General features: G+C 57.0%; 1 protein-coding gene across 2 annotated transcripts in view; it reads right to left on the bottom strand.

Moving 5' to 3' along the window:
• RASSF1 (Ras association domain family member 1) overlaps positions 1-23,699 on the bottom strand; it is a 28,850-nt gene extending 5,151 nt beyond the window's left edge. Inside the window, exons 1-2 of one of the 2 annotated variants that reach the window (XM_084633077.1) lie at positions 23,270-23,699; positions 15,105-15,229 (exon numbers count right to left, since the gene is read on the bottom strand). In XM_084633077.1, the coding sequence (XP_084489203.1) occupies positions 15,105-15,229; positions 23,270-23,591 (447 nt within the window). In that variant the 5' untranslated portion in view covers positions 23,592-23,699. Of the gene's footprint in view, positions 1-11,524; positions 11,953-15,104; positions 15,230-23,269 lie in introns of those variants that run through there. The other variant, XM_084633078.1, reaches the window with a different exon arrangement.
• Between the last annotated feature and the right edge of the window lie 2,110 nt (positions 23,700-25,809).

Raw genomic sequence — 25,809 nt, 5'->3', positions numbered from 1 at the left:
AATTACACCTGCTCCGCACGGCAGACCAGAAACCCCCGTGGGCAGATACCTCGTGCGAGGGGTGCATCTGGAGAGAGATAAAACCCTGCTGAGCCCTCCCGTAGGGTCCCCCCAGGCCTGGCTGGGGAGAGCTCCCTGGACCCACAGGCAGGATCAAAGTGGGGAGTCAGGAATCATCCCCCCTACTTGTTATCCCAGAGGCTTCCAAGAGGCAGCGAGCCATACAGAGGTTTATATCATGCAGCAGCCTGCCCCACAGAAGGCACAGCAGGTGGACACTCGGGGAGGCTGAGGGCAGAGGAAGGCTGTGTCCTTGTTGAGAACAGCGGGAGCTATGCCAGCCAGCACTGCAGACTGCCGTTACCACTGGAGAAACCACTTCACAAAGCCAAGAGCTACAGCAGCTGCTGGCCTAATCCAGGGGCAAGGAGGCACTCGCTGCCGAGCAGCGCCCACGGGCAGGTGTATTGCTCACACCCCCGTGCTGACACAGAGTCCTCACACAGGCGGGGCTGGGGTGCGAGTCAGTGACCAGCCTCCAGAAGAAAAAAATATAGGAGGCTCCAGCAGGAGATCCCACCTCCAGGGCACCACAGGCGATTGCACCCCTGGCCCTGCCAGCAGGCCAGATACGGGGCCTGCCCACAGTGCCTCTGTGCCACCCTCAGCCAGGGGGTGATCAGACTACTCAGATCACCTGCTCTGAGCCCCTGCAAACACAGGCCAGAGAATTCCCAGGATTGCTTTCAAGGGGCTAAGTGGCCCAGGCCCCAGGCTAAACACCTGTGTCCCGCCTCTCCCCCGACCAATGCAAGGCAAAGAACAGCTGCTTGGTCTGAGGTACTTGCTTCAATGCCAATGTCGCTCTTCAGGGGCTAACTTGGCATTGCCCATGCCATTCAGGGTTGGCACAGAAGATCTAGACACAACTCTCCACTGGGGCATGTCCCCAGCCAGGAATACCACAATGATGGGCCATCTTACAACACCTCAGCACGACAATGCAGCCAGCTCATGTATGACCAGCTCTTACTTCCCACAGATCAGACACAAACACGCCCAGGACACACATGCTGCCAGAGCAGGAAGGCCAACCCCCTCCCTTTCCGCTGCCACAGAACTTCATTGCACCCTCTTGCATCAGCCTGGCTTCCTGTTGACCCCCCCTCCCCTCCCCACAAGGGGAATTACAGATGAGCTCACCACAGACCAATCAGAGCTCTCCTGGGATTTCTGGGAACCACTTCCTTTCCTTTCCCACCGCAAAGCCGCCAGCTGCCTGCGCAGGATGGCAGTGGGGGAGAAGAGAGACGTGAATGGCACGTGGCACACACACCTCTCCACTGCCTGGCACACATCAGGCATGCGTGGACACACCAATGGATGCTCGCACACATGTACACACAAACAGATACTACATAGCGTGTGGGTAGTAACCCGCACCTGGCATTAGCACCTGCGGCAGCTGCCCAGTATGCTGTCCAGGGGAGAGAGATGGCCAATGAGAGGGCAGATTGTGCTGGGGAGGGGGCCCCGAAGCCACCCAAAGGGGCAGCTGCCAGAAGTGTTAGAGAAGGAGAATGGAGATGCTGAGCTAGCGGGCGAACCGGAGGTGGGCTGAGCAAATAAAAGAAGAACAGGAGAATACAAGCAGGGGACTGGGAAGAAAAAAGGAGGAAAGAAGGAAAAATAGGAAAGGTTTCAGGTGAGGAGAAGCAGGTGAAAAAAAGGACCTGGATATATGCACAGACACTGTTAGAGAAGGGAGGGAAATCAAATCTACAGATTTACAGGAGAGAGAATATCAAGGGGAAAAAAAATCTGAAATATAATTGGGGGAAAAGGGAACTGATCAAAGCTGCATGAGATGCAGACAGATCCTGAAAATGGTAAACAAGAAGCCCCCTCACAAAACACCTACAGTTCTTGTAAACAGAGAGAAATTCTTTGAACATCTTTGGACAGAACACAGATCAAAAGGTGCCCTATGGCCAGGTGAGGGCCCACTAAGTGCGGATAAACTCGGCACAGAAACAGAGAATCTAAGGAGCACTTTAAGCCGAAGAGGAGCAAAAAAAAGAGGACAGCAAGAGTGGAACTGGACTTACAGCCAAGGAGAGGAAACGTTGATTCTTCTCCGAAGTGACGCAGGATATTGTTGAGTGAGCTCTTGTGTTCTTGTTAACAGCAATGCATTTGGTACCAATCGCACAGTGTGGACAAGCACACAAAGGTTAATGAGTTGGTCACCTATATAGCTTATTATAAGTAGTAAGTCTTTGGTAACGTTCAATATTATTTGTGCTCCTGGTACAATTTGTGGGTTTTCCCTATAAAATGTAAAGTTATCCCTTTTGCCTTGGTTTGCCTCTGGCTCTCCTCACAGCTAGCACAGTCTAGCCAGGTCAACACACACACAGTTCAGAGACAGACCATGCACACACCCACCCTGCTGGTGCTGCACGTCAGAGACCAACTCATCTCAAGCAGAAGCTAAAGCAGCTTCTAATTTGCAATTGCTAGACCTGTTTTCTCCTCTTAATCCATGTCCACCTACCTGCCTGTATCCAACCCTAAACAGTGCCATCAGCCCCTTACTACCATGCACACCACATTTACCACATCAGGTCCAGCAAGCATTCATGGAAGGTGGCAGGACTGCTTCCCTGTCCCCAGGCTGCCTGCTAATTAATATCTATCAGGTGTTTGAAACTGGAGTGCTCTGTGGCTTAGCTGAGCTGCTTTATCACCCAGCAAGCTATGGTTGCTACTCTGGTCCTTCCCCCAGCTCCCATATCTCTGACCCTGCAGATCAGTCAGTTGATGATCCTCTAGGGTACTGGTTTTCAAACTCTGGGTTGCAACCCAGTACTGGGTTGCGGAGTGTAAGGCACTCGGTCCTGGCAGCTCTGGTCAGCACCACTGACCGGGCTGTTAAAAGTCCTGTCGGCGGTGCTGCCCAGCTAAGGCAGGGTAGTCCCTACCTGTTCTGACACCACACTGCGCCCTGGAAGTGGCCATCAGCAGGTCCAGCTTCTAGGCGTGGGGGAGCCCCATGGGGCTCTGCGCGCTGCCCCCGCCCCGAGCACTGGCTGGCCAATAGGAGCTGGCATGCGTGGGGGTGGGGGGCAGTGCCTGCAGGCGAGAGCCACGCAGAGCCTCTTGCGTGCCTCCACCTAGGAGCCAGACCTGCCGCTGGCCGCTTCCAGGGCACAGCGCAGTCAGTGGTGCCAGGACAGGCAGGAAGCCTGCCTTAGCACCCCTGCTGTGCCACTGACTGGGAGCGGCCTGAGGTAAGCCCGCGCCCCAATCCCCTGGTCGAGCCCTGAGCCCCCCAAACCTGGAGCCCCTTCCTGCACCCCAAACCCCTCATCCTCGGTCCCACCCCAGAGCCCTGACCCCCTCCAGCACTCCAACCCCCTGCCCCAGCCCCACCCCACACCCTGAACCCCTCATTCCCAGCCCCACCCCAACCCTCTGCCCCTCCCACACCCCAAACCTGTCATCCCCAGCTCTGTTGGGCCGCGGGCATCGACAATTTTTTTTCAACTGGGTCGCCAGAAAAAAAAGTTTGAAAACCACTGCTCTAGGGAATGTTTCTCCAGTGTGATCATTCAGCCTGCACTGCCCTAGCTCTGGGCAGGTGCTTGTCCCCTGGTTGTGGAGCAGGGAGCAAGTACCCAGGTTCTGCTCCACAAACAAGAGACCAGGAAGTAACTCAGAGCAGCAGCCAGGAGGCCCTTCAGGCTGAGCCAGAGATTCCGGAGTCCGAAGCACTTTAATAGCAGGACACCCCACGAATCACGAGGAATTATCCGACACATTCGGGGGTGTGGAATCCCACACAGCCTCCATCTAAAGCCAGGGACAAATGTCTGGACACTGCAGACCCATCTCCTGAGAAATGCGATTAGATCAACAGCTTGTCCCATCAACACAGCGAGGCTGGGCATTACAATTACCCTGATCTTCCCAGAAGACTTGACAGACAACTGGAAAACTGCAGGGTTATGTCAGCAGACACCTGAGGGATGAACAAAGATTAATGAAAGGGAATGAGAGAGCAAATGCTCATACCGGTCTGTCTTTGTTAAGACCCATCTAATTCAAATGCTCAACAAATAGGCAGGAGGAAAACTCTCCCTGTTAAAGTTTCAATACCTTTCAATTAAAGACTGAGAAAGCTCTTGCCCCATGTCATGGAGTCACCGGGGCAATGCTCTAGAACTACTCCATACGAAGCCAGTCAGGACTCTGGGGGAGCCTCCTCCCTGAGCAGACTGTCTCCAGGGCAAGAAGCTTACCCAGCTTCGACCTTCCTGGGTCTGGCCTCAGAGCATTCAGCATCCCCTTCCACACTGTGTGCTTCCAGCAGCGAGTCCGCCCATGCGGGGCTCCTGGGGAAGCCAGAGAGCCCTGCACCCCAACTTCAGAGTCAGATGTGACTCTCAGACAGCCAGTAAAACAGAAGGTTTATTAGTCGACAGGAACACAGCATAGGACACAACTTGTTAGCACAGAAATCAGGGACTTTCAGCCAAGTCCAACCTGGGGGGAGGGGAGCCCAGAGCCAAGGCTCTGGCCCTCCCCCTGCGCCCCAAGCCAGCCGAGACTGACTCACTTCCAGCTGCCTGGCCCCTGCCCTGCCAGTTGTTCCTCCTCCAGCCTTTGACTCGCTTCCCTGGCCAAGAGTCGCCTGGTCGTCACCTGGTCATATCCCCCTCCTGGGTCTCAGGTTACGAAGGGGCAGCCATAGCATCCATGTAGGCAGCTGGAGCAACCCCCGCAAAAGTCACACACCCTTATTCCCACCACCTAGACATTGGTGCAATACACAGGGAAACTGAGGCACACACAGCATTAATACAAAACAGTAAGACTCGCATACAACATAACAAGGGAAAATTCCCACTTTGTCACACCCCAGTTCTCTAGTCCTCCAGGGACATCTCCAGCAAAAGCAAGAGACACACGACCACACATTCCTGCTCTTCTTTCAGATGCAGTCCAATAAATAAATAAATTGAGCCAATGCCTTGTTTTCTGGTGGCCTTTCCAAGTCACATTTAGGACAGGAAGTGCAGAGCTGCTTTCAACTCCTGCATGCTATGATTGTAATGTGCTCTGTTAAACAAGAACTGCTTCCCAAGGCCCAGCATCTGGCTGTCCCTGAGACTGGGAGAGAGGTTGGGTCACGTGGAGTTTGCCTCGTCCATGCAGACTTTGGGAATCAATGCTTTAAGTGCAAGTTACTAGCACTGTTCTGGGTCCAGACCTGCCGCAGCTTAGGCAGAGGCTTACAAAACCCAGCCTGGCTACGCCCTGACAGGATGAGGGAACATGGGTGTGCGTCGGGGTGGAGCACGTTTCCCATGCGCAGAGATCAGATCCAAGGAACCAAAGGGGGAAGTCTCTGTATCCTGAGGATCAGGGCAGGCGGAAGCCTGCGAGGGTAGGGTGCACAGCACAGGGAGCCCGGCCCAGCCCAGGACGGAAAAGGCTCGCTGGGAGCTCACGGCTGAAGGATGAACAGTCACAGGGAGGGACACAGGCATCCTGTTTACAGAACAAAGAGAATTTTCTCCAAGGCCCATTTGCTGGGACATTACATAACGTATCACCCCCTGCTCCAATGCCACAGCACCTCCTACAGGCACCCCTGGTTCCAGACATTTCCTGCCAACTAATGCTAGGGCAGCGATAGCATTTCCCCACACACAACGGGGCATGCCCTGCCAGGGTATCTCTCATGCCTCCCCTACACCAGGATCCTCAGCTGTTCCAAGCCCAGCTCGGGGAATAGCTGCAACTTTGCTCAGATCAGTTTTGTTTTGCTTAGAACAGCTTTGAGGTCGGCTCTGCTGCTCCGCAACGGAAATAACACAGGGCTGGTTAGTTACCAGGTAACGGCAACACAGACGCACAGGGCGAGGGTGTGTTACAGGCCCCCTCACCCGTGCCAAGCCACACAGGAGGAGTCCGCCACAGCCCAAGCTAGGCCGCCACAGCTCTGTCACTCAGCTGCTTGTGCATTTAGCCCTGGAGGTCCCCGCGGAGTCAGCCCCGCATATGCAGGAAGAGGCCCCTAAGCGGCGCCTGAAGGGGTGATGAAATGCCCAGCCCACCTGCATGAGCTGCATGTCACAATCAGCACAGGTCAAAGATGGGCAGCCTGGAGCACTGTCACAGGACATTGCGCCAGGGCGCAGTGGATACTGGGCACTCATGGGTACTCACTGTATGTTGGACCCAGGGAAAGGGGGATGTGCCCCCTTGGAATGGGAGAGGGAGGTCCTGGCAGCAGCGCCTCCTCCCAATAGCATTAAGTCATTGCAGCCACACCCCACCCACAACATGGCACACAGCACAGGAGACAGCTACTATGCCAGGGTGTAGACAGCAAGGTGCCTAGCAGGTATGGGGTGCCCTGCCGGCTGGGAGTGAGCAACCCCCAGTGCCACATGCCCAGCTGCCTGCCACCAGCACCAGTAGGCATGAGACAGGGCTGTTTCCCAGGAGGGAAGTTCAGCAATCAGGGCGCAGGAGGCCGGGCGTGCAGGTCAGTGAGGTGCCACTGCAAAGCCTGTCAGCCGATCTATGCTGCCTACACACCCGGTGCAACACAGCCAGATCGTCTCCTCTCCTGGCCCCGGCTGCCCTTATCACTCCCCCGGCCTGCGATAGGGCCCTGCTCACTCCCTATCCCAGAGCCAGCAGCACCTTGGGTTATCACGTGGCAAACAACCATATACAGGCATAATGCCCTCTCTCACCACTGGGACTGTGTTCTTGGGGATGGGCCGAGCCCTGCGTTCTGTGGCATTGGCATTATACACACTCGCTGCAGCCTCCAGCTTGCAGTCAGTGAGTTTGTCCTGGGTCCATGTCCCCTCCCCAGCTCCCCACAGGATCACCCCAAGTTCCAAGAGCCCATCAAGCAGGAGCAGACCCTGGGCTGCAGAATGGACGACATCTGTGTTTGGTCCCTCCCCCGACCCTGGGCGACCCGGCTGGCCGCGGGGACCACAGATTTTCACTTTGGCTCCAGCAGGGCCTGAGAAGAGCTGTTTACATGTTTGAGAGGCCTGCGATTGTTGGATCCTAACAAATATTTAACCCCTGGTGCCACTCACTGCCTGGGCTGGGATCCCACAACCCCCTGCCTCTGCTCAGTAGGGGAAGATGAGGGTGGGGGAGGGAATTTCCTCCCAGCCCATTCCCTTCTCGCTTTCTGGCTGCATTTCTCTCTCTCCTTTCTCCAGCCTGGGGGTGTCCTGCCCCTCCAGTCACTGCAGCTGGGCTCTCAACTGCCCCTTTGTTGGGCAGGGCACCAAAGCTACAGCCAGTCCAGGGGCATTGTACCCAACTGTCTGCAACCTCCCCATCTCTCTGACTGCCCCTGCTGAGAGGGCTGGCTGCTCAGGGACATGGTGAAATGGTTAACAGCTGGTCTGGCTGCCTCCGCTCTCAGATTCTGAGTCAGATGGATTGTATTACAACCTGGCTCCATCACCCTTAGTCACGGGTGAGTAGCACTCCCACTGGGCACAGCACCTGGGGGGGGTTCCGCTCCCCCAGTGCGCAGACACCACACAGCTGGGGTGCAGGAGGCCCTTTGCACGGAGCAGGAGAGCAGCAGCCCTGACTCCCCTTAAGCCTCCAGGGCAAGGGACAAAGAGCCAGAGTCACCTGGAAAGGAGCAGACAAGGTTTACACTGGAGAGCAAAGCGCAGCCTAGAACCGTCCTGAGGAGAAGGCCCTGCGCTCTCCTGGCCTGTGCTCGGGGGCTCAACGTCAGCCCCTCCCCATCCAACGCCCCCATTTAAGAACCATCCTGCTTTGTGCTTTGCCAGCCCTTAGGGAAGCAGCAGCTGGTGATGCTGGGCAAGGCCATGGCGATGCTAACCCAATAAGGGCAGCACTTGGAATGTCTCCTGGTATCCAGGCTGTCCAGTCAGCCACAGTCTTGGGGTCCGTTCGGACTCCTGGGTGTCAGGAGAGGCCCCCAGAGCCATGAGGCCAGAGATGCCCCTTTCTTGTTTGCCACTGGCCAGAAGGTTGCCCCCCCGCCCCACCCTCCCCATCAGAGCCAGTGTCTCACACAGTTGTTGCCTCCAGACATGAAGCTCCCCACCCTGAAAAGCCTGGCAACACAGATCACTGCCAGCTGCCCCCAGCCCCTCCACAGTGCCCTGCCCTCTGCACCGGCTTCCCCAGGGCAAGGTCCCAAAGCCCACCACGGCCCTGATTATCCAAGAGACACCTGTCCCGCTACGCCACAATCTCCAGCGGACCAATGGGGAAGAAAAGGAAGAGGGGCCAGTAGCTACAACACGGGACTGGGGCTCAGCAGACCTGGGCTCAACGCCTGGCTCTAGCACTGGCCTGCCAGGTAACGTGGGATGAGCCACAGATTTTCTGAAGAGCTCAGCTCCCCCCTAGGCACCTAAATGAAATGGGCTGATAAGACTAGCTGTGCTTTCCCATGATAGTCTCAGCACAGCCACTGAATCATGCACAAACTCTACTTTTCCTGCAGGCCCGCCAGGGCGCGGTTTCCATCATTAAGTGCTTGGGAGTGCTCTGATGGTGGCCAAACCCAGAGAGAACCAAGGATCTGAATGCACATTACACCTGGGAGTGAACCAAGCTTTACAGTCCAGCACACCCAAAATCATTGTACAGAATGGGGAAACTGAGGCACAGAGCTTTGTCGTGACTCGCCCAAGGTCACCTGGTGAGTCAGTGGCAGGGCTGGCAACAGAACCCAGGAGTCCTGACTCCCAGACTCTCTCCTGTAACCAGTAGATTCCACTCCCCACAGATCTGGCAACAGAACCCAGGCGTCCTGGCTCCCAGCACCTCTGCTCTAACCACTAGGAAACACTTAATCACACAAACAGGAGACTAACAGGGCTCTGTCACTCACATAAGGACACCTCGCAGGGGTGTCCCCAGGGGGTTTCTGAGCCAGCTGAGGAATTTACCCTTCTGTGGGGGTCTCAATGTATCACAGCTGGGAGGCCACAGCCTTTGCCAGCAGCAGTTTGGCACTCAGGGAACAATTCTTTTCCACCCAGCCCCTGCAGAGTGGCAGGCACGGACACAGCTGCAGGGGGCAGCGGCGGGGGGAGGGGGTTTCACGCCTTTTGCTGCTGACAAACAAAGGCACCACACAAAGGCCAGACTCTGCTCAGCAGCAGCCCAAGACTGGCACAGCAGAGGGTGCTGCAGGGTAGGCTTGAGGGGCATCAGTCAATCTGGGGGTCAGGACAGGACCAGCAAAGGAGCTGTGGCCAGGAACATAGTGCACTGGCAGAGGGTAGGGGGTTGAAGTTTGACCAACACCCAGTCCCACTTTTCTTAGTTTTTGCCAGTTAAATCAGCAATTCCCTTTGGGGAGTATTAAAAACTCCCCCAGTTCATCCACGCCTCCCCATATGTACATACACACATACACACAACCTGTTCCAGTCACCAGTTGAGTGGAACCAACTCATCCACACCCACCCCAGAGGCTGAGATCATCCCATGTCTCACACCCTTGTGTCTCCTGACCTCAGATCATCTGCCAAAGCCACAGGCTGAGCCAAAGGTCAGCCAGATTCGTGGTCCTTCGTTGAATGGCCCATAATGCCGGCCCAGCTCAGCTCCTGTAGGGCCACAGGCTGAGTGGCCCCAGAGTGCTCTGTAGGGCTCCAAGGAGACACCATGTGCAAGGACCTCCCTAGCCACTGTTACCCACTAACAACGCAACCTCCTTTGGCTGGTGGCAGCTGGAGGTTTGTCATTGCAACGCTGGGCACTGGTCCATGGAGCTCTTTGGAGCTGGAGTCCTTCCATAGCCCGCCATACAATTTCTATTCTCAGATGTGGCCCTCAGGCCAAAAAGTTTGCCCACCCCTGGGCTAAGAGGATCACAGAGCTGGAACAGCCCTGGGCCCTCCAGGTGGGGAGGTCTCCATCTCCACACCAGCTTGCCAAGTTCAGACACCTATGTCCTTCTCCCCACCAGCCTGCCCTCGGGTAGCACAGAGCTGGGTGGGCTAGGCCTCCTCAGGCAGAGAAAGAGCCTGGCAGATGCCCCATCACAGGGCGATGGTGCCAGGTGGCAATTTGAGCCTGTCCCTCAACGACCATTCACCATTCTGGGTGCCGGACGCAGCTCAAACTGATGCTCTGCCAAGGGTCCTCTGGGGCAGATCTCCCTAACTCAGCCTCTATCTGCCACCTCCCCAGTCTGCCAGGATGGCCAGAGAGCTCCTCCTGCCCTTACCACCACCTCAGTGCCCAGCACTCTGGGGACAGACACCACAGGAACTGGAAGCCCGAAGACAGAGGGAAAAGGTGAAGAATTTGGAGAGCTGGATAACAATGCAGCTGCACTCAGTCTCAACCCACAGTCCCCGCCCGCTGTTCCACTCCTGGATCCCCCCCAGTTCGGCTGATGCCCCTCGATCCTGACCCGCACCGTCCCAAAAGCCAAGTCTTCCAGTGGTGCCAAACTGAGGGTTTTACGCTAAATGCCCATCAAGGGGCTGGCAGAAGACCCACCAAACTCACGCCACGTGTAATGTCATCACAGCTGAAGGGCAATACCCCACCTCTCTTTACCCTACAGATCTCAGCAAGCCATGCGCCAGCCAGGCCAGGGAGACAGGAACCCCTCCTCCCGACTGGCCCCCCATGGCATTTGGCCAAGATCCTTCAGCCCCCGTGACAGCGGCGTAAGGGTTAGTTTCACACCCTCCACCCTCCCGCCCCCCGAAAAAAACCGGTTCCCGGAAAAACGCCTACCCAGGCAAGCGCATTTGATACACCCATGGGAAGGCTCCGTGGAGGCGTATGGAGGACTAGCCTTTTCCCCCCCCCGTACCCTGGGATGAGCCCCATCAGTTTGCTTGCGAAGTGCCCAGAGCCTGGGCTGGCGGGGTACGGCTCGCTGGCTAGTTAGACACCCTCCACCGAGCTTCGCTCACCTCGGAGACCCACAGGGCAGCCCCCCATCCGCGGCCGCTCAGCCCGTGTGACTCCCCAAGGCACTTAGGGGACCAGCCAGTGGAGAAGCAGACCCAGGAGTAACAGGATGGGGTCCGAAGAAATCGGATCAGCCGGCAGTGAGACCTTTTGGACAGGGGCCTTGTTCACCCACCCCGCAGTGTGTCTGCGCAGCGCCAAGAAGAGCGGGGCCCTGGGCACACGAAATAATAGTCGTCTGGTTCAAAGGAAGGGGAGCAAAGTCCTCCTTGAGGAGCCTCCAACTCTAGGATCCGGATCTCCCCATCCACGCACGGCGAAATCTGGATCCCCCACGCACACTCCCAGTCGGGGCTCCCCTACCGGGCACTGGGGGGATCCGAATCCCCCACACACACACTCCGAATCAGGGCTCCTCTACCGGGCACTGGGGGGGATCCGGATCCCCTCCCACTCCGAATCGGGGCTCCCCTACCGGGCACTGGGGGGGATCCGGACTCCCCCCCACACACACACACTCCGAATCGGGGCTCCGTCTCTGCCTCACCTTGTCCTTGAGGGGTTTGCGGATGAAGGAAGTGCGCGCCGTGAAGTACTGCTCCAGCTCCGAGTCCGAGTCCTCCTGGCTGCAGTAGCCGCTGCTGGTGGTGCTGCTCCAGGTCATCTCGAAGGACGGGGTCCCCGGCTCGCCCTCGCTCATCCCCTCCCCGGCCGCTGCTCGCCCTCCGACCCTGGCAAGCGGCCTCGCCCTTCTCCGGCCCGGGCTGGGAGCGCTCGGATCCCCGGCCCCCCGACCGGCCCGCTCGGAACAAGCCCGGATCTGCCGGCAGCCGCCGAGGCTAGGTCCGACGGAGAGGGCGGGAGCCCGCACCCCGAAGCGAAGCGAAGCACTGCCCGCCCGTGGTCCCCGGCTCCTGCTCGCCGTCGCCGGGCTGCAGCCGAGCCGTTGGGATTGAAACGTACACACCGCACCAGGGGCCGGCCCGGATTGGGGGAGGCTGCGCAGCCAGCTGGGGCGGGGCGAAGGCGCTCTGGCCCCGCCCCTTTCCGGCCGTGATTTCATCCCCAAAGCTGCTCGCCCCGCCGCGGCCGCTCTTCGGCGGCGCTTCCCAAACATTAGCCAGCCTGGGGCCAGCATCGCCCATGATGCAGGGACACCACTGCCACCTCCGCCTCGCTCAGCGTGTTTACAGGAGCCGCGCAGGGCGCCCATCATGGCGGTATCTGGGCGCTTCACAGGCCGTATGCATCTAACCTCCCAGTCCCCCCCCCCGTGCCAGGCAGGGAAGGGCCAGGACCCCCATATCACACAAGGGGAACTAAAGCACAGAGACTGTCTGGGGCCAGCTCCTCCGAGGTCTTTACTGCTCAACTACCTTGCAGGAGCTGGGCCTGAAGTGACTTGCCCAAGGTCACACAGGACACGTGGTGGGGCAGGGAATTGAGGTCAGGCCTCCCCTGTCACACATTAGTGCCCTAAGCCAGCCTGTGAATAGCCCCGATTCTCAGGCCTGTGCTCTAACCACACAGCAATGCTCCCAGGTAGGTAGGTAGATAGGTGTGTGCTGAGTTAATCAGCTCTTTCACCCAGGAGTCAGAGATGGGTACATCTTAGGCCAGAAGGACCAAAGGAGAGAGACAGACACACTAACTCAGCAGGACATGGGGACCATTTCCATTAAGACAAAACTGCCTTTCTTCTGCATGAGGGAGGTGGCAACAGCCCCAGCAGCAACATGGAGTTCAGTGCGGGGCAGTGCAGACAGGGGATGAAACCTGGCTGACCTTTGTCCCCTCCCAGATCTGCCTCAGTGATTATTCCCCAGCGGCTCCTTGGAGACACAGGCAGGATGCTGGGGCTGACCCTGCTTTCAGGTTCTCACTTGCACTGGGAATCCCAGGCAGTCTCACTTCCTTGCGTTTTTGATCAGGGAGGGGCAGCCCAATTTGGAAAGAATGAGAACCATGGGAACCTCCACCCCACAATGCAGACTGATGCCCCCCCCCATCTTAGCCCCAAAATGCAAACCTCCCTCCCAAACTCAAGCTAGCCCCACAAGCATTTAGCCAAACCAAAGCACAATCTAGCCCCCCCACCACTCCAAAGCTCCCCCAAACACAAACTGAACTCCCCTTGCCTAAAGCACAGAGCCCCCAATGCCCTGCAGAGACGGCAAGGTTTGGTTCGCTCCACTCCCCCCTGTGTTCCCTGGTCATGGCCAGTAGTAGAGTCACCAGAAGAGATGCAGCTATCAATGGATTTCTGATTGCACCAGGAGGAATCAGTAATACCATGACAAACCCCAGCCCTTTATGAATTCCGCTCCGGATTCGCAGGCCAGGGCATTCAGATGGCTCCGAAAAGCACCCAGCTGTCTGGGAGTGGGTCAGACCCACTGTCAGAGGCAAAGTACTATTACAACAGCCCAACAGGGCCACAAGAAGCCTGCTCTACCCACCATCAGTGAACCCCTCAGCCGAGGAAACGAGAGACACGCAATGACCTACAACCCAGCCAGGAGCCACTCTGCTGTCGGGTTTTCCTGAGCAGGCTACACAGGGGATGGAGACCTTCACCAGCTCCAGTTCAGCCAACTGGCTGTGATGATTCATTGTTGCTACAGCCCCCGGAGGGCCCAGTCAGCATCACTCTATTAGGCCACATTGTACTAGGCGCTGTTCAGACAGAGGAATATGGGCCCTGCCTAGGGTGACCACATGTCCCGATTTTATAGGGACAGTCCTGATTTTGGGGGCTTTTTCTTATATAGGCACCTATTGCCCCCCACCCCCATCCCAATTTTTTATACACTTGCTATTTGACGAAGTGGGTATTCACCCACGAAAGCTTATAGACTAACAGACATATTGGAGCACCGCACTTGCTATCTGGTCACCCTAGCCCTGCCCCCACAGGGTTCCCATTGTCACCACCTAATGGCTGCATGGCAGCCCCGGGCATGTGCCCCAGAGCTACTTATATAATGCACATCAGGGTTGTCGGAGCACCTCACAAGGGATTGTACACTCACACACCAAGGAGGTAGGGAAAGATCCCCATTTTACAGATGGTGAAACTGAGGCACTGGGAGTCTGTGGCTGAGCCAGGAACTGAGCCCAGGCCTCCCAACTCCCAGTTCAGTGCCCTAAGCACTAGATCACCCTCCCTGCTGCTCTGCAAATGGATCAACAGCCCCTCGGACTCCATTCACCAGCACAACACTCACTGCTGTTTAAAAGGTCATCCCTTCAGGGTGGGGCTCAGACAGGATTTCCTTTGCACTGAATTTCATCCTGAGAACCTTTCCATATGCTCAGAGAGGGACAATGGTGGGTCTGTGGGTGATGAGAATTGGGGTCTGTAATGGGGTGGGGGGGTGATGGGCAAAGGGCAATGGTGGGTCTGTGGGGGAGGGGATTTGAGGTCTGTAATGGAGCTGGGTGGAGGGTGATGGCAGAGGACAATGGAGAATCTGTGGGGGAGGGCATTGGGGTCTAATGAGGGTGGGTGGGGGGTGATGGGCAAGGAGGCAATAGGGGTAATGGTGGGTCTGTGGGGGAGGGGAATTGGGGTCAGTAATGAGGGTGGGGTGACAGGGAAGATTCTGACGGACTCAGCAGTGAGCACAGGGGAGGGGCGGGCAGGAGGGGATCCAGACCCCATGGGCGTCCCAGACATGGGGGCCAGGTGCTCATCTGCCTTGTTGGTAGGTGTCAGGACAGCCACCCCGGCACATGGCATGGAGCTAATTAGCAATGCGCCCGCCCAACTGGGTGAATGGGCCTCACCTCCCTTCCCCCACTGTCCCTGCCCCTGGGGAGGCCCCAGCTGCCGGGAGTGGAGCCACAATCTCAGGATGAAATTGGAGCTGGCTCCTCCACCAGGGCCACAACAAGATTTATGACGCTTTCCCTGGACGCCAGCTAAGCCCCACGTGCACACTGCTGTGCATGGAAGGGGCAGCACCCACGCCTTGGGCTGGGGACAGACAGCAAGGGGAGGAGCTTGATGAACTCCAGCCCCAGCCTCTCCCAGCAGGGGACGCTGTGGGGGCCAGGGCAGGAGCCCTGCCTGTTGGGGGAGCTCCTGGCTGCTCCTGCCCTGTTCCCCCCAACTGCTCTCCTACCACGTTGGTGTCTTTCTCCACCGTCTGTTCGTTGGCCTCAGCCGGGTCACTGTCCTGGTACCGGGGGCCACTGCAGTCCAGCTGGATCAGGGCGCGGCACCGATAGTGGCAGGTGAACTTGCAGTCTGGGGGAGGGGAGAGGAAAGAGAAGACAGCGTTAGGCGAGCCTGCAGGGTAATTCAGCAGCCTGCTGGAAGGAGCAGCAGCCCCCAGGCTCCAGCGCTTGCCAGAACCCCAGGGCTGGGACAGGGCCAGTCTGACACCATTGAACATCCCAATCAGCTGCATGATGGCTCAGTATTTCCTATCCCAGCTCCCTGCCTCTCCACTTACATCCCCAGGTCCCAGGGAGAGCCCTGCTGCATGGGAACTCGGAGGGGGGCGGTGTGACAAACCTAACCTTGGATCACCCCCACCCCCAACCAGACCAAGCTCAGGCCAGGAGGGAGTCGTTGGCCCCCATCTCAGCCAGAGCTGGTGGCCAGTGTGGGGTCCTCAGAAGCAGAGAGGCCCCCGCTCTGGGCTGAATCCTGACTATCTGGGCCTGCGCTTTGGGATTTCAGGAGGGAATGGAATAAAGGAGCCGGGGTCCCATGAGATCCCCACCAGAAATCAACCAGCAAGCGCACAGGCCTCCTTCAGCCACTTGCAGGGGATCCCACCTTTACAGTCATGCCAGCTCTGCTGCCTGCCCCCAAGATCAGCCAGGGGAGGGATGGTGAGAGCAAGTGCTGGGGACACCGACCCATACCACGCCACGCACACCCCTGCGGAGCTGGGGTCTGCCAAGGAAGTGGCGTAGGGGGATGAGGAGACAAGAGCTGGGTGCTCAGCCAGAGAAGCGGCTGTGCGGGTGGAGGGGAAAGGACCAGGCATTACAGGTGGACACCAATCCCAGGTGGAGCCAGGCACAGGGACAGAGGGGGCAATGAAACCCTTGGTGGGTTCCTGTTCTGCCCTCTTCCACTGAAGGTGCTCCACCACGACCACAGTGCACACCCAGCATCTGCCAGCAGCCAGGGAAACAGACCCCAGGGGATGCTCCTGCCCCGGCTTGCAGGGAGGCTGGGCTGGACAGGAGCTAACGGGGCTGCTGCCCCTCCAATTTCTCTGTCCCTGTGATTAATGCACCGTGCAGCTCTGTGGCACTCGGACGCTGCCCTGCCAGCCCCAGGATCTCTGATGGCCATGAGGCTTCCACTCACACGCCCTCCATGGGGCGAGGGAGAGAGTGATCCCCCCAACATGCACACACTTCAAAGGGACCAAGACAAAGAGCCTCTGTCCCAGCAGCATTGCCTTTCCCCGGAGCCAAACTGCCACCCGCCAGCACAAAGAGCCTATTAACGGGCACCCGGCTGGCCCCGGAACCATTCGCCTGGATGGGCTGCAGCCGACCGCAGCTCCTGCAGCGCAGATGGGCTCGTGCAAGAGGAATGCTCCAACGGCAGTCACACGATGACACAATGCAGCCTAAGAGATCCCCCTCACTCGCCCCATGTGCCCCCAATCTCTGCAGGGATGCCCTTTTCCCCACCCCCTATCTCACAGGGGTCTCCTCTCCCCCATAGCAAAGACCTTTCCCTGTTAGAACAAATTCTCTATTTCTTTCCCCTTGTTCTGTGTTACTGGCCTCGGTCCTACCACCTTTGAGGTCTGCTTGTGGCATCACAATCCTCTTCATTGCAACCTGTGATGTCACAAAACAGAGGATGCAGCTTGGTAGCAGGAACCGGTCAAATGCTCGGGAAAGAGAAATGGTTTGGGGTTTCCTTCCCTTCCCCCAGATCTCCCGAGCAACTAAGATTGAGGCAAAGATTAGGGAATCTTGGTATATTTTTTAAAAATTGGAGAAACAACATGGTCCTCATTTCATTCAAGGCGGTTCTGTGGCCCCCAACACATCACTTTTCCAGCCTTTCATCAGAAGATGAATTTCAAAATGTTCCCCATTTTGAAGCAAAAGAATAACTGGTTGGATGAGAATATGGTTTCATATGCCAAATATGTGGCTTGAAAAACAGAGCTGAATTCACTCCTAAGTAGTCCTGTGTTCTTGCCAGCACCCCAAGCCCCCATGCACCCAGGTGGGGAGTGGGGAAAATGGGAACAGTTGGGCACTATAGAAAGAAAACGAGAGCACCTCTGATTTTGGAGATGTTAGCATTCAGTTGTGACTATTTCACAGGGCCCCCAACAGAGAGAGAGGGAGAAAAAAGCATGGCACTTCTCTTCTCTTTGCAGTACCTCCAATGCTGGAAGTCCCCGTCCCCCCCAAAAAAAATGGCATCAGGCCTCTGAAAAAGTCCCAAGATTGGCTTAAAAAAACGAGACCGTGACAAACTAACACATTTTGGGTGCTTATTTGCCTTCTGAGCCTTTGCCATGTTTTCAGGCTGTTCTCTTTGTGAGCACATGGGCTAGACAGACTTCAGAAGAAAATGAACTTAGAGATTCTCATGTAACCCATAGAGACAAAAGCCACCACATATTACAAGAGTCAGGATATAATCGTGACAGGTGTTGACAGTGGGTTCAGGCAACTCAAGGGCCTCTCCCTCCCTCTCCATAGGGACATCAGAACAATCCCAGTGTCTATCCAACACATGAGCTTCCTTCCACTGAGAGAGAAGGCAAACTTCCATTTTGCTGAGACACTTGAATGCCTCGTCAGCTTCTAACTAGCCCACTGAGTCCCAGGCTGCCTGTTCCCTGCTGCAGCTAGGCAGCTCTTTAGGAAGCAAACCCATGGTGATTTCCAACCACTGGTCCTGTGAGCAGCAGCAGAAAGAGGCCCCATGCCCCAGCTTTGGAGAGCAGGATTTAGCTGCAGAAGCAGAACCATCACACTTAATTCTCCATGGAAAGTTCCTCCCAAGTCTTCCATGGATTGTCAGCTGTTCTTTTTAGAGGGGAGCTATGACTTTAAATAGGGCTCTGGCACCCTCTAGTGGTTATCACTGCAGCACAGCAGGGCAACGAATCTAATTCTTTGACACCAGTGTCACTCCACTGGAGTTACTCCGAGTCACACCAGTAAGGAAGCAGGGGATCAGATCCATGGATTTTACAATGCCACACTCCACTTATCTTAGACACCCACTGCTAATAAAGGCCTACTGAGGTCCCTTCCAACCCTGATATTCTATGATTCTATGTACAGAGGAAGGGGTGGCTGGGACGGTTGTTGCTTATAACTAGGCCTGGCAGAATTAAATTGTTACTTTAGCATCATTTTGATGGAGAAACTCAAGGTTTATTTTTAACTTTTTTTTATTTTTATCCATTTCAATTTTCACAGTTGCTGGAAATTAGGGGGAGGGGTCAGACAATTTTGTACGGAGAACAGACGCTGAGATTCCAAGAGGTAACGCTTTATAACCGCTAAACACAACATTGACAACGTCACCTGCAAAATGCACAAAGTAACTGTCCTTCAATCAAACTCTAAGGACTTCTCAAGCAGCGTTTTCCTGACATCGCCCGTCGGTACATTTGGATTATTACTGACGGAAATCTTTGGGTTTGTAGGTGAAATTGACATTTATCAACATTGACAATAAAAATCAGATCCTGCCAGGCCTGCTCACAACCAGGCACCATGTCTAACAGGCTCTGCAACTGCCTCCCACTGAACTGTGGTCTCGTTAGATCTCACATATAAGCCTGGTGAGTGCTTGCATGGAACGGGCCCAGGAGATGCAGAAAGTGGGGTTGGTAACTCAGTAGGGGGCACTCTCCCCTGGCAGTCACTGCCCCAGGGCGCTAGGGCGTGCTGTGCTGCAGGAAGTAGGGTGGGTGCTCAGTAGGGGACCCTCTCCCTGCTGAGTCAATGCCAACCCCAATGTCCCAGTGTGGTGGTAGGGCACAGTGTGCTTCAGGAAGCGGTGTTGGTGGGCCAGTAGGGGGTGTCCTCCTCTCTGATGTAATACTGACCTCGGTGCAGTACTGACACCTTGTGGCCAGTCACAGTCCCTTGGCATTTATAGAAGTACTAAGTATTATTATTATTACTATTATTATTCTTTTCACAAGAGTTGTTGCCGGGTAAAGCCACTTTCGGGCCAAAGTGCAACATTGGTCATTAAATTCTGCTGACCTGGCCTCCCCCTGAAGTTTCAGTTGGACACAGTTTTGCTTCCTGTCCCAGGGTTGCTGTGTGCTGTTAAACAGCTGCTGCGTTCCACCCTAGAGGCAGCTGCATTCAGCGGGGTGGGAGTCAAAGAGTTTGTCTGTAACTGATGCAGCACTTTAGGATGACAGATGCTCTCGGTGATCGATTAGTTACAATCAGAAGAGCTTTGCCACACTGGCCTTCATGCTGTTCAGTTACAGCCTTGTCTGCTTGTCCCTCTGGGGCAACAGCTGTCCTGACATTAGAGCAAACACGGATGGGGCAGGAAGCAGCAGACCGCCTCAGGGGAGATGCTGAGAGCGTTCCCACGTCCCATCCTCTGTGGGGGTCAGAGGCACAGAGCTCAGCGTGGGGTGACAGCTGCGAGCAACACAGATTGTGGGGGCGGGGTCGCTGGGCCAAAGGGACCCAGCAATGCAAGAAGGGAAAGCAAGAATCAGCTCAGCTGTCTCCAACACAGCATTGGGGCCAGGCAGATCTCCCCATCCCTTCATGGCAGGGTCACACAAGCAAAGGTTTCAGCTTCCTCCTCCTTCCCAGGAAAATTCCAACTCCATCCCCTGCCCTTTTTCCAGGGTTAAAAACAAACCAAAGTCTCTGGCTTCTCCTTTGGCCCAGAAGGGATCACGGTAAATCTCTGGGCTGATCTACATAGGGAAAATCGACCACGATAGCTACTGCAGAATAGCCTCTTCCACTGTGGAGTCAGGCACCACAGGGAGCCAGCTGGCCTGGGATCCTGAGGGCCCGGGAATCCAAGCCCTGGGGCAGCCCACATGGCAGGACTGTTGTAGGATTACAGAACCTGGAGGCCTGTCTCAGGACTTTTATGCTTTCTGCAGCAGAGCAGGGTGTCAAGTCCTGGCTAGAGCTGAGGCTCCCAGTGCTTTCAAGCTCCCAGCTCTAGGGTAGGAAGCCTGGAAACTTGTCACGGCAGGGCTGCCCCAGAGCCCCGGCCCTCAGAAACCTTGGGGTCTTCAGCCCCTCTCCTGGCAGCCCACTGGCCACCTGCCTGGGATTTGCTTGCAGCGAATGGAGATCCAGATGCCACTGGGGAAGTGGAGGCAGAGGTGGAAAGGAAATCACACTAAAGCAGGTTGGCAGCTGGGGCATGTCAATCAGTTGGGGTGGGTGGGGCCTCCCTGTCCTTCAGCATGGGACTCTCCTGCCTCCAATTATTTCCATCTCTAAAATATTCTGTTCTGCTCAACACATTTCTCCCTGCTCAACAGAGGCAGGGTGGGCATTCCCTGAGCATGGGCCCAAATCAGTTGACTGATACCGTCTCTAAGGGCGCCAATTACCACCATCCCATTGCCCCATATCATGGCCCTTGCCGGGCTCTGTGCCCTGACCAGTGGGCTGTCAGGTCCATGCCCCATGCCCTGACCCCCCGGGGTCCCCGCCGGGCTCCGTGCCCACCATCTCCAGCAATCACATCACAGTGTCCGCCAGCATGGCTCCCCACCTGTCACTCTCAGTGCCTGTTGCCATGCCCAGCCTCAGTGCCCAGCCACTCCAGAGCCACTCCTTGCCTCTGCCAACTCTCCCAACCCATACAAACACCCCCGTGCCATCCTGCAACCCCCAGTCAGCCTGAGCCAGGCCTGCTGCCTCCCCTGCTCCCCAGGAATGAGCCCCACCAGCCTCTGCCTCTTCTAGCAGGAGGAGGAATTTGGGAGCTAGCAAATGGTTCCATTCCCTCCCTGTCCCAGGCTGGGCGAGTCGGCCCTGCCTCAGTGTTACTGTCCCCCCCGGGAGATCTTCCAGCTCTACATCACTGAAATGCAGCTGCCTCTGAGGTAGAATGCAGCAGCTGTTCGACACCACACAGCGATGCCACCCAAGCCTTTGGGATGGAAATGGAACCTGTTCTTCTGTGGAGAAGACTGAAGAGGGATTCAGGGGAGGCAGATCGTAACATCGCCCAAGGAGGGACCTGGCCAAGCCCTTAAGGTTAATACCCTCAGTCTTGCAGACAGTGCCCCACCATCTTTAATGCCTGCAAGCAGGCAGGGCCTCAGGTTCTCGCAGCAGAGCTCTACTCCCTGGCTTAGAGGGAAGGGTGCCCCCTTCCTGCAGCACCTTGGATTTCCCTAAGAGTGCCTCTCAGCCAGCCCAGCTCTGCCTGGCTTGCAGGATCAGAAGAGATCCCAGCTTGACACGCTATGGCTGGAGGAGAGCCTTGGTCTGTCTGTGCCACTGGGGCTTTGCACCCACACCTGCCTAGTGCCAGCCCAGCATGGCAAACAGATAAAGGTAAAGAACCCATTAACCCCAGGGCTTCCTCCCACACCCACGCTTCCTGTGATTGGCAGGCGACCAAGTCCTTCAATTCTTACTGACAGCTGCACCTGGCTGGTCGGGGGTTCCCGACCTGCTGTGCATCTGCTGGGAACTCCAGACCCCACAGTGCCAGGGCTGGGGTTTAAACACTTCCGAGTGGAGCTTTCATACTCTCCTCACTCACACCAGTGCTGCATCCGGGGGCCCTCTAGCTACAGCGGCTGGCTGTGGTTCTCTCCCAGCTGTGCTGAGCGCTGGTCAGAAGAAGATGACTGGAGATGAGCATAGGGAACCATCTCTCCTTCCCCACAGTGCCCCCAGGGCTGCATTTGCAGGGCTCCCTAGGAGTCCAGGGGACGACTGGGAGCTCCTGGGTATTGGGTAAAGCACCATTGTGAGATGGTGTCCCAGGGCAGCTTTCGCACCATGCAGGCAGACCCCAATGCCATGTGGGGGGGGGCGGGGGAGGGTGTCCCACATACCCATGGGATCGCCATTCTCACAGGCCCTGGGCTGGCTCTGAGTCCTGAGGGCTCTGAAGTTAATTTCCTCTGTGCACCATTGTGTAATCACCAGCAGGGGGAGCCCGTTAGGATGATAGGGTGACTTGGCCAGGTCGCTAGGCCTGGGTGTGATAACACTGCAAAATGACCCACAGCAGTAAGCACTGCTCGGCGGAACAGAGAGTTTGCTGTGTGTGATGATCCCAAACGTCATCAGCCTGGAACTGACCCTACTATGGGGCCAGGACATGCAGGACCTGGCCCCAGCTCCATGCATGAGCTAGCACTGGTCCCACTGTGGAGTCTGCACATTGTGCTTAGCCCAGAGCAGGCCAGGAGCTACTGAGCTAGACTGGGGGAGGCAGCAAAGTGCTGGCCGCTGTGGGGACTGTTCTGTTCATTCCCTCTGAAGCACCTGGCACTGGCCACTGTCAGAGGCAGGATACTGGGCTAGGCGAACCATTGGTCTAACCCAGTATGGCCGTTCTTATAGGTTTGAAGAGCTGAGCCCTGAGTTCATCCCAGGCAGAGTGAGTGAGGTGAGTGTCCCAGAACTGGGCTGCTCACACCAGCTCACAGGCCCCCCACATGGCCCACCCCATGCCACATGTGGCCTGGCAGCGACGCGGATACGGGATGATGAATGGCCTGGCACTGATTCTTTGTCTAGCGGAGCCAGGTGCTGGGCACTATGATATCCCTGGCTGGACCACGGCAGGGGAAGGGTCCCGCCATCCCCTCAACCAGAGAGGAGAGCCAGGGAGAGAACAGAGGAGGAAAGGAAGTCTCCTGCCGTCTCTCAGGCTACAAGGGGACCCCTGGGTGGGTTGGGGCAGGAGGCCTGTGCCCTGAGCCGCTGCCTGAACTCTGGGAAGGAGGAAGATGTAGACCCCTGGTTCCTGCCCCTCACTTCCTCTCCTGGCTCCTGCTCTCCAGGCTTTGGCAGGGGAACTGAAGGGCAGCCTGAGCAGCTGACAGACTATGGCTGCTCCTTTCTCCACCAGAAGGGACAGGGCTCTCCGCCCCCAGCCCCAGATGGATGCCTCTGGCCTGACTGCTGGGAAAGGTGCCAGGCTGAGACAAATGCCCCCGCCGAAAGCCCACCCCCCATCAATGAGCCTCAGAGCAGTACGGGGGGGGGGGGTCCCTCTGCTGGATTACCAAGAAGGGGCCAACAACCCAGCCTCGGCCAGTCCCGCTGCCTGCGCCCCCCTGCAGGGGAGGCCCGCTGCAGTACTCACGGGCGCACTGCAGGCTCTTCCGGGGGCCCCCCCAGACGAAATCTCCGCACAGGTCGCACCAGGTCTGCTGGCCGCGGGTGCAGGGCCGGAAGGCGTGGCCCTCGCCCAGCTGGCCCGTCAGCCGGGGGTCGTTCTGCCCGCCCAGCAGGCGGATCTGCCGCACGCGGCTCAGGAGCTCGGGCACCTTGCCGGGCGTGATGCGCAGGGCGTTGGTGCGCTCCAGGCGCACGGGGCGCTCCGGGGTGCCCCGGGTCAGGTCGATCCGCTTCTCCAGCTCTAGGTTCTTCAGCTCGATCATCTCCTGGGCCGGGGCCGCGGCCATGGCCCCGGGGAGCGCAGCGAGGGGGGGCCCAGGGCAGAGCCCCTCCGGCGATGGCACTGGGGTGGGGGAAGCCTCAGCGCGAAGCCCGGCCCCCGGCCCTCCCTTCCTCTGTCTGCCTAGCTCCCCTTTTCAGCCCGCCCGGCTCTTTCCTCCCCGCCCCCTGGGTTTGAACGAGGCGCAAACTCCGCGCAGACCCTGGCGGGGATCGCAGCGAAGTTCCCGCCGCCTCCTGGCTCTCCTCGGCCGGGACGCGTCGCCCCAGCACCGCCCAGCGGGGCCGCCCTGTGCTGGGGGGTGCCCCGGATTCGCCTGGTTCATCTCGCTCGGTCACACGGGCGGAAACACCCCGCAGCGGCTGGGTCTGCGAGCGCAGCGGTCCCGGCTGTGCGCCCCGGGCTCCCGCTGGAGTTGCTGCCCGCGCCTCGGAGCCCCCGAGGAGGGAAGGACCGGGCGGGAGCGCGGGGCAGATTCACACGGAGACCGTGGCGGGGGCCGTCCTCCCCCGGCAAAGGGGGGACGAACTGAGCGGAGAGCGCAGAAATAACCCCGCGGGCGGCAGGAAAAGCGGTGCCCGGCTGCCCTGGTATCCCAGAGCGCCCCCGAGGCTGCCGTGGCAGGATCAGCCCCCAGCCCGGCTGGAGGTTCGGTTCCTGCTGTTCCTAGAGCGAGGCCTGCGCCCGGCCTCTGCACTGGGGAAGGGGAGCGAGCAGGCGGGACCCCCCCGAGAGAGAAACTTGGGGCTGCTTGGGGCCCTTCGGAAAGCTAGCTGAGGGGAGTGGGCTGGGCGCTGGCTCTTAACCCTTTGTGGGGCAGGGTCCCTGCAGCTGGCCTGGGTCAGCCCCTGGTGTCCAGCAGCAGGGTTAGGGAGCAGGTCTGGTGCAGGGATTTCCCTACACCCCCTGAATTTACCCAGCACCCTTCTTCCCTCCCCCCAGTTTTGTGAACTAGTTACATGCAGTGTTGCCAATTGAGTGGTTGTTTGGAAACTTGAATTGAAATTGAAACGTTAATACGCACTTTAAAAGCATATACAGTGTATGATAAAATACATGTATCTGAAAAAGTATAATAGATTTGAGAAGTATGAACATAGACTAGCGTCCGTATCCAGCTGTTGTTTTTTATACCAATGTCAGTGCATTCATTTCGGTGATGTTGGTCAACCTAATAATTTCAAATGATGATTTGTAAGCAAAGTCTAAATGAGCTCTCCCTGACAGCTAGTGATGAGCTGGGGGGGAAGTCTTCGGGACCAGATTGTATTTACAATCACACCTAATCTACCTAGGTATCCAGCAAACAGAGCTGTGTTGCCCAAGTGATAGATTTTGGCTGGGGTTGGGTTACAAATCACTTGAATGGGGGGGGTGGGGGAAAAATGCTGTTGTTCTTATTATAGGAGTAAAGGGCAGCAGCCTGTGCTGATTGAGGCCATCAAGAGAGAGGGTGGGGACAGGTGTTTTGCTTGATGGTCTGCCGGAGTCCCAAGGACGATTTGACCTGCCCCTCTCCACTGTTTAAAGACAGAGCTGATTAGGCTCTATAGATGGTCTCTTGTTTTATTAAGTGACCACTACAGCTGAAATCACTGATAATCAGGTCTAAGTGCTTAGACCTGCTGGGGGACAGTGTTTCTGCGGAAGAGACAGCCCAGACTGCACTAGCAGCGAGGTTCCCCCACGGAGAGCTCAGCTGAAATCACTGAGACCCGGTGGAACCTCAAGAGACCAACTTGCAGAGCTCACAGCGGCAGGTGGCAGCAGAAGGTGACGGCGCAGGGCCACTGGCAACAGAGCCATGGAGTGAACAGTGGCACAATGAACAACAGCGGCCAGAGCGAACAGTGAGCAGCTGGAGGAATGAGCAAGGTGCCTTCTTGTCCTCCACCTGGGAGGTGAACTCGTGTGAAAACACCTCTGAACTCTGAGTCTCCACTGACCAAGGACAAAACCGGTGGGTGTTAATGAGGCTGTTAAGAATGCTGGAGACACAACCCAGTTCATGTGGACAAACACGGCTGTGGCATCCTACTTTCTGTTTCAGCAAGAGACACCACACACTACAAACCGGAGGCCAATGTTATGTGCATTGTCGCTTGTTCATCCTAAACACTGGTTCTGAACAAGACCAGCAAATGCTCACTGTCTTTCTGCAAGGAACTCAACTGACTGGCTAGAACAGGGGAGGGCAAACTTTTTGGCTCAAGGGCCACAGCGGG

This window comes from Lepidochelys olivacea (assembly GCF_965140295.1).
Source record: "Lepidochelys olivacea isolate rLepOli2 genome assembly, chromosome: 7".
NCBI lineage: Eukaryota > Metazoa > Chordata > Testudines > Cheloniidae > Lepidochelys > Lepidochelys olivacea.
Note: the sequence above shows the minus strand (reverse complement) of the source record. Positions and strands in the feature narration are given on the sequence as shown.